Source organism: Notamacropus eugenii, chromosome 6, assembly GCF_028372415.1.
Source record: "Notamacropus eugenii isolate mMacEug1 chromosome 6, mMacEug1.pri_v2, whole genome shotgun sequence".
NCBI classification, from domain to species: domain Eukaryota; kingdom Metazoa; phylum Chordata; class Mammalia; order Diprotodontia; family Macropodidae; genus Notamacropus; species Notamacropus eugenii.
This window is the reverse complement of record NC_092877.1, coordinates 307,791,114-307,804,229: the sequence shown is the minus strand read 5'-3', so window position 1 is coordinate 307,804,229 and position 13,116 is coordinate 307,791,114. Positions and strand designations below refer to the sequence as shown.

The following is a 13,116-nucleotide window of genomic DNA, read 5'->3' as shown; positions in this document are numbered from 1 at the left end:
TACAGAAACCTGAAACTTTAAAAAAAAATTTAAATGTTAATAATTCAGATTTTTTACAATTTGAGACAAATGTTCATGTATATTTCTGTGTAGCTATTCTTATCAGAACATTATTGTTGTTCTTTAGCTGTGATAATATCACTTTAAATGACTATTGAGATCATAGGATCACAAAACCAGAGGTTTTGACACAATCAGGCCTTGAGATAGGCCAGGAAAAAGAAACAGAAGCCCTTCTCTTCCAGCCACACTGACTACTAATGATCAGTTGGGAGCTGGATGTTAAAAAGGAATGACTTATATGTGATAAAGAAAAGAAGGAAAGAGCAAGAGGAGAAAAGAAGAGAGTTTGTCCAGGGCTGAGCGTGAGTCCTTGGAGGGGAGAAGATAATCAAAGACAACCAAAGAACTGGAGTCTCCCTACTAGTTCCTTCAGAGTACACAGCCCATTGGTGCAGATCTGCCAGGCTCACACACTGGATCATGGAGTTATTGTTACAGTAAAGTTGCAAGGGCCTTTCGAGCTTTTCCAGTCCAAAACTCTCTAAGAAACTCAGACTCAGAGGCTGGATTAATATTTTTGAAACTTGATGACCCAGGACAGAAATGGTATCTTTCTGTGTTTGACATAGAAACTGTTCAGCTTTAAAAGGGAACAAAGAGTGGTGTATATTATATGTAAAAACAAGTACTGAGTTTGAGGTGACAGAGTCCCAGAAGACTTACTAACTAGAACCCTAGATAGATTTCAATGAGTTTCTTTATTTTTACATAAAAATACTCAAACTTAATTTCCTTGTTAAAAATGATCTGGTGATACTATGTCAACCTGTTCCTCTATTTGTGTTGTCAAGTTTTTTGTGAAGTGGATGCCTTACTTTTTGGACAAATATTTTTGAAGTTGGTATTTATATTTCTTTTGTGTTTTTAAATGTTTTCAGATTTTTCTTCTGAGTTAGACAAGAAAACCTACATTATGATGTTGTATCTTTGAGCTGGTTTGAGTTTTAGGTTTGGTTGTATTTGTTTATTTGTTTTTGATATAATAAATTTTTAAAATGGAAAATGAAAAAAAAAATGATCTGGTGAAATGCAGATCTGATAGGACTTATAGGATCACAGGATTATAAAGAAGACCATCTAGTCTAATACTCTCATTTTATAGAGGAGGCTCACAAAGGAAACAACACAGCCAGAATTCAAACCTAGGTCCTCTGTCACCAAAAGTAGGTAGTGCTTTTCCCACTGCCCCTTGTTATTCTCCAGTATCTTTTTCATCCTATTTCTAAGGCCACTAGATAGAGTCTGTGTTCTTCAAAGACAATTGTTCTGATAGGCATCAAATGAAACTAAATTTAATGAAGCTAATCTAATATGTCCAAAGTTGACTTTCTGGAATGGCACTGACCTCACAAACTAAACAGAAGATCCTATTCTAGCTAACAAATGAGTAATAAGATATGAAATTATTTTTTTCAAATGACTGGTTTTCCTTCAAATATTACTTTTTGTTTAAAGGATACTATCCGATTCAATTCTAAAAATAATTATTAAGTTCCTACTATTTGAACTCAAGAAGAGGAGTCTTCCTGACTCCAGGCCCAGCACTCTATGCACTGTGACACCATCCAGCTGCTCTTTCCATAGCTGACACGCCATCAAAATAGGCAAAATAGGCAAGTCACTTAACCTAAGTTAGTAGCTCAGGATCTTCAAAATTTAAAGGATTTTGACAAGGAAGGGTCATGGAACATTTGGTAGATATTTTTCTTCACAAACCACTCAGTGAATTCCACAGCTCATACATACATATACATGCATATATACATAGATGTATATGCTTACACATAATGCATACATAATATATACATATAGGTGTGTGTACATGTGTGTATATATAAAGGTATGTATTACAAAATATATATTCTCTGCATGCATGTATATGTATGTAAATATGTACATATATACACATACATACATGTATGTACCTAGATTTCTTAAGTGTGGGGAATATAGGTGCACAACACTCCCCAAAGATGCAGATCAGCAATTATTCTGCAATTTAGAGCCTTGGAGAGGGTGTTCTTGTCCTTTTTACAGGTCTTGGACCCCTCTGACAGGTTGGTAAAGCCTGTTGGTAGATCCCATCTTATAAAAGTGTTTTTAAATTCATAAAACATATAGGATTTTAGAGAAAACCAATCATATTGACATATAGCTATCAAAATATTCTTCAACAATTTTAGAGACCCATGGCTAAGAAACCTTGTTGAAAGATTTGCCTAAGACATGGAAAAGTTAACCAACCTGTCCAGGGTCCCATAGCCAATACAGGCCCAAGTCCCAAGGCCATCCCTCCATCCATTAAATCTCTGTCTCTTATATCTCTTTCTCTAAAAAAGGGGAGGGACTGTAAATTACCTTCCTAATAGTTAAATTTTATAAGAGTATTAAGTCCATTTGCCTGAATTCAACAAACACTGTTTGAACTGACAGTTTAGTCCCAACCTCATATCCCCAAATAAACATACTCTAACTTTGCACTAATAAAGAAACTGCTTGGTCTTGTGGTGGTCTGATTTACATGAAATAACTCTGTTAGTAGATACATTATCTGGGCTGATAAATATCACCATTGAGGAGCAGAGTAAGTTGTCAGATTTATTTATGAAACTACTTTTGACACTGGTAAAATGAAGCAACAAACATAAGGAGACCACAAACTCACTCTTAATAGCTTTACAGCCAGGGTAGTTGTGTTTTGGGAGAGGCCTGGGGTTAAGGGGGTGCCACCTTTACAATTATTTCCCCTGGATACTCTTGGTAAAACTCTGGTCCATGACTATAGAGTCCCTGGTGGTTGCAACTGAGAATTTCAACTTCCACTTGCAAAACTGAAGGCAAATTAATTAATTTCTCTGTTCTCTATGCATATCTTTCAACATTTCTTAGCCTAGAGTCTCTAAACTTATTTTTAAAATACTTTAATAACTGTATTGCACTACAATTGGTTTTCTTCGTATTTCTATATATTTTGTGAATTTTAAAACATGATTTGGAGATGGGGCCCACCAACATGCCAAAGGGGTCCATGGCACATAAAGAGGGTAAGAACTCTCTCTAAGTCTCTAAGTTGCAGATTCTATTCTACAGAGAGTTCTGCCTTAATTCCTACACACATTCCTAGGCATGTATTCTTCTTCTTAGGGGTGTTTTGTGGCATTGCTAAGCTGAACCCCAAATACAAAATGTCTTTCCATGCTTTATGGCTTTGGAAAATTTGAATTCCACTTAACCTGATGCAAAGCACTTTCAAACATTCGTGGTCAAGGATGGCTGTTTCAGAAAAGAGGGAATATTAAAGAGAAGAGACTCAAATTAGCCCTACCAGTGTCAAAAAGAATATTTTTCTGAGCAATAGTTTTTTGAAATCTTTATTTGTAACACGTTTCTACTAGTGAACCATGAGCATATCTTTACGCTTGTATGAATCATATCCTTAACAGTTTGGTGTTGGTCTTAGGTGTTTATCTCCTATTTGTTGTACACTATCAGTTTGCCTTCCCAAATCATGTCTTATATCCAGTCTACTTTGGCCTGTGATAACACAGGTTGTATCTTATTCCATCTTTCTTTAGCAACATATCAGAAAGTTCTTGGTTGTTTTACTATCAGCAAAAGAGTAGGTTACAACTAGATTGGGAAGGCCAGATAAGCACAGATAAGTTCAGAAGTTCATCTTCCTTAATTAAAAAATGGAAATGGAAATTTCTATTAGATCTCAAGTTTGTTGTAAGGGCAAGGACTAGGGCTATTTTTTATCATGTGCTGCTGTGTTTAGTACTAGAGAACAGACCCTGGGAATGCTAAGTAATTCTTCCTGAGTCTCTGCCATGAGAGGCTTCAGGGTAGAAATCTACTCATCTTAAGCTGTTTTGATTCTTTCATTTCCAGAACTGGCAAAAGGTAAGAAACCAGAAGAGAAAATAGAGGGGTGTGAAAAGAGAAGAAAATAAATAGAACCTAACATTTTAATATCATTTGTTGGAACAAAAGTTCACACTTTCAATGAATATTTCCCCTTTGTTCCTATTTATTCATCAAAAAAATTTTTAAAAACACTCAAAAACATTTGTTAAATAGCAACTGTGCACTAGATCTAGTGCTAGATGCTGAGAATACAAACATAAAAACCATACTGTCCCTGCCCTCATGGAACTTATATTGTGCTTTTGAAATTACAGTTTTCAGTGATCTGGGATTTGTTCCTGCCTTCTATTACTGACTTGGGAGACTCAACTAATTTCTCTGTAGTCCAGCTTCTCAATTACTGGAAAACAGATGAAATGTATGTCTTGTAAGCATCTCAAGAAATTTAATGAGGGAATTTCTTTAAAGTGTTCAGTGTGTCAGGGGAAAAAAAGGTGCAATACTGCAGAATAGCATAAGGATAAATTATCTTACTGTTCATCACTACTGTAAAATGTTAATCAGTAAAAATGAATCCTTTATTTTCTCACTTTTCATTGTTTCTATTTTTATCTTCTCCTTCACTGACAAGTTGGCAATTGCTATTTCTTGCAGATATCAAAATGCCCAATTCTAACCATCTTCCAGTTTATTGTTTCTAAATTGTTGTGGGTTAGGAGAACAGATAACCAAGATTATCAGCACTGTATATAAGGTAAGGGTAAAAAAAACCTCTCCTATTAGTATCTATGAGTGGGTTATTTTGGCTGCTGAGAGCCCATTTTGCTAATTTCCAGATTCTCTGCTGTGTTCTAAAAAGTTGAGGTGACCTGATAAATGAATGAGGTGCTGCCACACCAAGCAAGGTAAGACTAAAGGGAAAGAGCTAAATTTTCAAAATTTTGAGGGGAAAGTCTCTCACCTTGGTTGAAACTTCAGCAATCAAGTTCTGCTTATTTGGATCCACAAACTCCACAGGCTGACCTTCAAATTCAATCTTTCCAAGCATGGTGCCCTGTCAAATTAAAGAATTAGACAGCTAAATGTGAGCAACAAAGAAGGTGCTGACAGGCTAAACTCACAGGGATCTGAACAGCTGCTCTGAGATTTAGACATCTTTATAACTGCTCAATTTGTCTATGGAAGTTTCCTCACCTTCACAAACTTAAAAAATAAAAGGCTTACATATATTTTTTTGAAAAACTATGGAAAATATAATTGGTTGACTCAGAGCTTCCTGGGAGTACCCAAATGATTCCCCACATAAAGCATTCAAATTTAATTCTTAAAATATCAATTTGGTAAAGTTGGGAACACTACCCCATGCCCTTGAAGCCCAGGGACAATGATTATTTTTTAATTCAGGGGCTCCAAAGTTGCCAACTGAGATGGAAAGGGAGTGATAAAACTGGAAGAAGATGGAGGAAACAGTGTTATCATTATAATGTCAGAGTAAATTCAGTTGAAAACAAGATTAAACACTATGTAATTCCTAAGTCCCAAGCCAAGACATTAGAAATGTCCAGTATAGTCAATACCTAGGATATCAATTTGATATTACCTTCTTTCAATCAAGTGCCAGTTTGACCTTGAAGTTCTTCACATCTCTTTTCCTATTTATCCAATAGAGAATCCTTCCTTCCTTTCAAATAATACTACTCTTAGTCTCCTTGTAGATTTACTTATTTGATGTTTGTAAAAAATCACTTTGGGTCTGCTTAAGAAACCTTTTCATGAAAATGCCATGCTAATCTTAGTTGCCAAGATTTTATTTAGGAAGAAAAGTTAAGGACATTGCATGGTTTTCCTTTCTTCTAGGAAATTATTGCATGGCAAGAAATAGAAACAACCCTTTATTCCCTCTCTGAGATCGTCACTTAGAGAAGAAGTCACTTCGGAAGTGGCTGGAGCTAGAAAAATCAGCATGTTAGTGGTTTTCAAATGAGTGTTCAAAAATATTGGGTTACTCCAGTCCTAGGGAGAGCTGCCTCACTGCTCCTAGCTATGGCAAAACTGATTACAAATCACCTTTTACCTCCACACTGCATTACTAAAGAACATCATGCCCTGTGTTTACCTTCAGAGTCCAATTTACAGAGTAAATATTTACTTATGCATTCCTAATTTTGAAAAGCAGGTTTCATTCTTTGTTGCTAAAAGCACAGTGAATGAAATAATAGCCTACTTTTTCAGCCTAAGATGGATGGAAGAAAAGGCTGCAGTATGCATTTTTATATGAACCAAGGTCACTCAAGTTCCAATATAACTTGTATTACTGCCATTTTTCCTGTCCTAAATTATTAGCCAAGTACTAAAAACATACTTGTTTTCAATGAAAGAGAGGAATCTATCTGAAGAAGCAATCTTGTATATTGTTTTCCCAAAATCATTAGACCTTCCTAATTTTATTCAACTTATAAATCCAATAGTTGAACAGTTTTTTGCCAATGAATATTCCTACCTCTCCAGCCTTCCTCACTTTCTCTACTGCTACCCTTGTCATTAGACTGAGATTGGAAGCATCTTCATATCACAATATTCTATTTGAGTTTCTTCCTGAATGTTAATTTTCATTAAAACCAAAGAATAGGGAACTGAAATGAGGTGCCTAAAGGATAAATTACTTTTGGTTCACAGAGCATATGCATTCATTTTCTTGGCCAGACCCTATATCCATTGACAGTGATATTGGAATCACAAAATAATAGAATTTTAAAGAAGGAAAGCAGATATCAGAGGTCATCTAGCCCAACCCCCTTATTTTATAAAGAAGGAAAATGAGATCCAGAAAAGAAAATTGAGACTTTTCTAATAGTATGTAGTTACTGAGTGTCATAGCTGAGACTGCAACTATCTTTCTACTTCTAGTAGTCTTTCTACTACATCCCCCAATATCCAGTATGTTCTCTCAAGGGATACAAAAGATTTTTTTGATCAGTTCTATCTTTGTATTTTACAAGATATGTCATTTATATCAACTCTTTATCATCCTTGCAAGACTACAGTTTAATTAAAGACTACAAATTCATTTGGTGAATGTATATGTCACAATAAATAGAGGTTGTAGAGGTAGAGGGCATATTAATAAATACCTCCTATTTTGTTTTTGAGTGGGATACAAACCAAAAAATTTTTTTAAGAATTAACCTGATTTCACAAGTAGGAACCAAATTATGGAAAGAATTGAAAGCAAGAATATGATGTTAGACAATGTAAGATTGAGGCCAGAACCCAGACTGCCTTGTGGGTCATTTAGCTTTCAAGACATGTTTTTGTAATAAGTTGATTTATTTATTTTTAATTTTCAACATTCATTTCCATAAATTTTAAATTTCCTCCTCCTTCTTCTCCTCACCTCTCCCCAAGACGTCAGGCAATCCAATATAGACTCTATATACACAGTCCTATTAAACATATTTTCACATTAGTCATGTTGTATAGAAGAATTAGAATGAATGGGAGGAACCATGAGAAACAAAACAAAACAAAAAAATAAAATAGTGTGCTTTGATCTCCATTATGACTCCATATTTCTTTCTCTGGATGTAAGACACGCTTTTCTTAAAGGGGAATCCTGAATCATAGCAAAGTGATTGCCTGGATTGTTATCAATAAACTCATTCTGTTTGAAGTCACTTGATCATTGCTCATTTTACAAAAGGAGGAAATCTGTCAATATTTCAACAAATTAACATCAGATTGACCTCTTCCAAGGTAACTTCCTCAATAACATCATTGCCATATGCTTTGGAAGTGGTCGGATGAAATGACTATCCATTGCCTTCATTTGCACTCAAACAGAATTTCTATATTCTATTTTGGATGCATTATCTTGCCTTCACTGATATTCTCCACTGGTTTTATGTATGTCCTATCAGCTAATAGGATTATGCATGTACTGTTTGGGAGCAAGGCTCATGCTTTTAACTGGCCTTGTATACCCTGCAGCAGTGTGCGTAGACTGGACACAATACAAACTTGTTGAATGAATTAACCTCAAGCACATTCAGTAATGAGCATACTCTCCAAGTGTTCAACCTTGTAAACCAAGCTAGAATCAATAACAGAATAAAAATCTGAGTCTAAAAAAAAGCTAAAATTGACCAGATTCATGCCTCTACATAATAAAATAGGTGTCTATGATTTTCTCAGGCATTAGAAGAAAAAGTAATGCAAGACCTACAGATTTGGGGAGGAGGGGGCATGGAGCAGGGAAGAAGAAGTGAGGGCTATACCTTGTCCCGAATTATTTTAGTCAGCATTCTTGTATCCACTCCATAAAGTGCTGGGATCTGGAAGAAGCAGAAAGTTACAGTGAAAATGAAGTGCCATGACCGCCATTGGCACACACCAAGTGTCACATTCTTCTGCCAACTTAACTGCATCTATCTTCCTGCCCCATTAAATTGTTTTCCAGTTTTTTATTCTGACAGAGGGCTACTGTTCTGGTAAAGCGCAGGAGGTTGGTTGGTCCTCTAACTTTATACTGCATTCTTTTTACTCAGACCTCTATCTCACTATGTAATAAGTTAAAGTGCACCTATTTTTGGTTTCATTACTGTCTTTCCTAAAATAATTTGTTTAAATAAAAAATAAAATAAAAAATACAATAATTTGTTTAAATTTCAGATTTGAAATATTGGGATACAAGAATTTTGTGTGTGTTTATATAAGTAAGACACAAGTTTATACTTTGAACCATGAGCCCTGGGAACTTCTGTGTCTTGGGACATATCATGGGCACTGCAGTCATCAGCCTCATCCTTCTCACTATCCTAATCCCCCTCCCACTGGAACCTTACATTTTGCCCTTAGAATGCTGGGCTCTGAGGAATGAGCTTTCATTTCATCTTGCTCAGAATTAAGACTAAAAGTCACTTTCTGACCACTTCCAAAGCATATTACATGTCCAACCCCATCCCCTTTCTTGTTCCCCTCTATGTGTTCCCCCATTGGAATGTAAGCTCCTTGAAGGCAACGTTTGTCTTACTCACTTGAATTTGTATCCCAGGCATTTAGCATAATACCTAGCATCAAATTTTAATAAATGCTTTATCAGTCATTCTATAATTCAAAATTTCTTTCTGTATCTTGGGCAGGATTGGATAATAATAGAAGAGCACATAGATAAATGGAATAATAGCTAATAGTTAACATTTATATAGCACTCTGGGGTTTGTAAAGTGCTTTAGAAATTTTATCTCATTTGATCCTCCAATAATCTTGTGAGTTACATGCTACTGTTATCCCCATTTTATAGATGAAGAAACCAGTGCTGAGAGAGGACAAGGGTCTTGCCCAGGCTCACATAGCTAGTAAGTGAGGTAAGGCTGGAGACCGAAGTAAATCTTTCTGACTCCAAGTCCACTTTAGCAAGTGTGCAACTACCTCCTAATAAAGTTCACAGCACAATATTCAAGGAGATGTCCATTCACTTACTATAATAATGTTAAGAAGAATAAGGAAAGTATTATTTTATTTACTGACTGTCTTGTGATATTACAGCTTAAAATTGTTCTCAACTGGAATAAAAATTGTCAGGACTGAGGCAGAGACATAGTTATACAATGAATATTCTATGTAGAATATAGAGAAGGAAATATGCTAAAAGTATGAAGTAGCTGGTTGGTCACTGTGCTAATGGAATTATTAGATGTGTACATATAAAGTTATATATATGTATGTACACAGCTAATAATTCCATATATGTTTCAGATATATACATATAAAAGATATGCATATACATGTATATTTATATGTACATATATAAAAATATATAACATATACTGTGTATGTGACATAAAAATGAAATATAGGAATATGCTAGCCCATGTATGTGTATATATACATGTGTATATCATATATATGCATGTGTGTATATATACAATCTTCTATTAAAGTCCTACCCCAATATTTCATTACATAGAAATGACTTTAGATCCTTAAAGGTTACGCCAGGGAAACCCAAGTCCCAGCAGATCCTATCTATTTGATAAGTCTTCAAATCCCAGTGGATAGACTGTAATAATTAGAAATGAATAATTTGCCTCAAGGACCTAACCTTTCTGAATCAGCGTATACTTTCTCTATCTTACACTATGAACACTGACCAGTCATTGGCCTTAAACCAATGGAGGGTTTCATATCAAATTTATCACCTTTTCTTCTTGCAGCCACTGGCCTAAACTCTTAGTAGCCAGCCAATGATTGTATTCATCACTATAATTCAGCACCAGCAGACCTGCCACCTGCAAAGAGAAAAAAAGTAAGGTTGTTTGAATCAATTGATGCAGTTGTGAGTTTCCATCACATGAGTCAATTTCCGTAGGAATGACTTTATAACTTCAACTGTTACAAATCAAAAGATAGATGAAATAAGAATATAAGAATAAATGCTTTGAGCTTGAAGGAAAACACACACAGTAGTATTCTGTTGAAATAACTTCATAGTAATTATTTTGCTTTAATTTTAAGAATTCAATAATCCCATATACACCTCCAAAAATAAGAATACTTAAGAGAATAAACTTTTCAAAACAATATGATACAATTGCATCCTCCAGTGTCATAACTGTTTATAAAGAATTAGTGGACATAGTAAACTTTAGCAGTAAAGCAAATAACAAGTATGTTTATTACAATGTATCTATTAGCCCTGGCTTTTCTGCAGTAATTCCAAGGACTAACTTCCTATTCTGGTGTCCCATAATCCTCACCCTATAGTAATCATATTTCTCCCCATGAATTCTAATCTCCTAGCTAGGTCTCTGGTATTGGCTAGATTCTGATTCAAATCTGGACAGACTTCTGACTTTGCTGTTATCTGAATGCCTATCCATCCATTCCCTTTGCTTAATCCCACAGGTTCTCTCCTCCAGGACCTAGCACAATTTTCTTCACACAGTGGGTATTTAACAAATTTTTGTTGAATTTATTGAATTGAATAGGATTGAGTGTAGTACATGATATAAATTTAGGCTGGGATCTGTCAGGGATTTTTCTTTTTTGAAGATCACAATCTAAACAAGTTCTACGTAGCCAAAATGAAAAACAGAGTGAGTTTGGGCAATGTAGACAACTATTCTGAATAATTGAGGTCTAAATTATTCTCTTGTAGGAAAATAATTTTTTTCGTTAATAGGAAAACAAATTTGAACCTTAAAATTACTCAGTTTAAACTGAGTTGAGAAAATTACTCAATTCACGTGTCACTTTGCCTGAGAATCTTTCCATCAAATTTATGACCATTACCTTAATGCCATCAGACTCTAAATATTTGCTTAGTCCCATTTCATCCACTGCAGCAGTATCTGGAACACCACCATTTCCTACTATCGGGTTAGCCATTGTAAGAATCTGTCCTCGGTAGGCAGGGTCTGTAATAGCTTCAGAGTACCTAGGTGAATACACCAGGATGTTATCAACAGAAAGAAGCTTATTTACAACAGTTTTGAATCACTAAAATTATTGCAAATCAATTAAATGTATGATGATGGATATTTTAAAGCCCAAGTCCCTGTCCTAAGTAATCTTAAATAGATTTTAGATTGCCATGGAAATTTACACATAGAATTACAAACAGAATAAAATGGGCCCATCAACATAAGAATACTTCTCAGAACCTTTCTATAGACTCCTCTTTTTTTTGTACTGATATATGAGAATGCATAAACATTTCTTGAACTAAACATAAAAACATCGTGCTATAAAAGAAAGAGGAATGAGTAGAGGACAGAAATGGCAAGTTCTAGTCCTTGCTATTCCACTTACTAGTTAACACCTCTGAGTCTCACTTTCTTAACTGAAAAATGGGTTACACAATTCTTGTCCTGCTTACCCACCATGTTGTCATAGAGATAGTTTAAGATTAACAAGATAATATAGGTGAAAGTATGTTGGAAACATTAATTTGAAAATATTTAAACAAAAATAAAAAAGCTTTTATCCTTTTGAGCTTTTTGTTTGCATTTCCTCTTTTTAAAAAAAGCCTTCTCTCTACTTGACTTACATGTTTTGCTTAGAAAATGAAAAAGACCTACATTTTGCACAGCCTGCCAGATATAAAAAGTCCAAATTGATGCTTCTGTTGTAATTTGATATTCTTATCAAAATATTATTTGTCACAAAGTTGGAAAGCTATTTTTTAGTTTTAGAAACCAGTACATAAGTTATAAAAGTATTATTGATTTATATACCCTTTTCTTTTCTTGAATATGAACTATGCTATCCAAATAATGCACAGATATAACTAATGAAAGTTAACTCTGCAATATTCATTTTGAATTTTCTTAGAATCCTCAGAATACATAAGTATACATAAAATTACTAAAAACTATATATGTGTGTATATACATACAATATCAATATTAAATCTTATCTTCCATATACATGATCTATTCAATGCTTTTCAAACTGTGGGTCGCCATCCCATACAGTGTTGTGAAAATTCTGGCAATAATAAAAGGTTTCTGAATGCACAATGTCCAAAAATTAATTAAAAATCAAACATCTAATGAATCTGAGGTGTTTCTGGCAGTGCTTGCCCATATTCCATCATACAACTTCAGTGCAGCCTTGGTTTGGAATACAAAGCATGTGCACTTTGCCCTGCTCATGCTCTCAGGCCACGCAATGCCAACAAACACTGCTGAAACACAAAAACGGGTCCAGAGTGGAAAAAAGTTTAAGAAGTCCTGAATTCTATTTCATTAATGTAGCTTTTCCTATAAGTTTTCATTTTCTAAACAAAAGCAAGTGACCAAAGGAACCATAACTAATTTAATGATCCATTTGTCATTTTATCATACTGGCCAAGTATATTTAAGACATATATGGCTTCACCTCTGAGATAAGCAAATGCTATGGTAGAAACAGGTCTTATAAGTACGCACATTCCTGGGCTACACAAGAGGCAATATGATGTAGTTGTTGACAGAGAGTTAGCCTCAGAGCCAGGAAGAGTGGGGTTCGAATCCTACCTATGACATACTGGCTATGTAATCTTATGAAAGTAACAGTCTCTCTTCACTAGGCTATGTACTCTCTAAGACTATAAGTTTCAGAGAAGATGCCAGACTGAATTCATAGACTTTCCTTATCTAGAAGTTCCCTGAAATAAAATCTCAGAACTAGTATCTACATAAAAAG

At 34.8% G+C, this 13,116-nt stretch overlaps 1 protein-coding gene across 1 annotated transcript in view; it reads right to left on the bottom strand.

Annotated features, from left to right (window-relative positions):
• CPS1 (carbamoyl-phosphate synthase 1) overlaps window positions 1-13,116 on the bottom strand; it is a 151,861-nt gene that overhangs the window by 112,530 nt on the left and 26,215 nt on the right. Inside the window, exons 3-6 of the mRNA XM_072617474.1 lie at window positions 11,221-11,365; window positions 10,128-10,217; window positions 8,205-8,261; window positions 4,892-4,984 (exon numbers count right to left, since the gene is read on the bottom strand). Of these exons, the coding sequence (XP_072473575.1) occupies window positions 4,892-4,984; window positions 8,205-8,261; window positions 10,128-10,217; window positions 11,221-11,365 (385 nt within the window). The remainder of the gene's footprint in view (window positions 1-4,891; window positions 4,985-8,204; window positions 8,262-10,127; window positions 10,218-11,220; window positions 11,366-13,116) is intronic.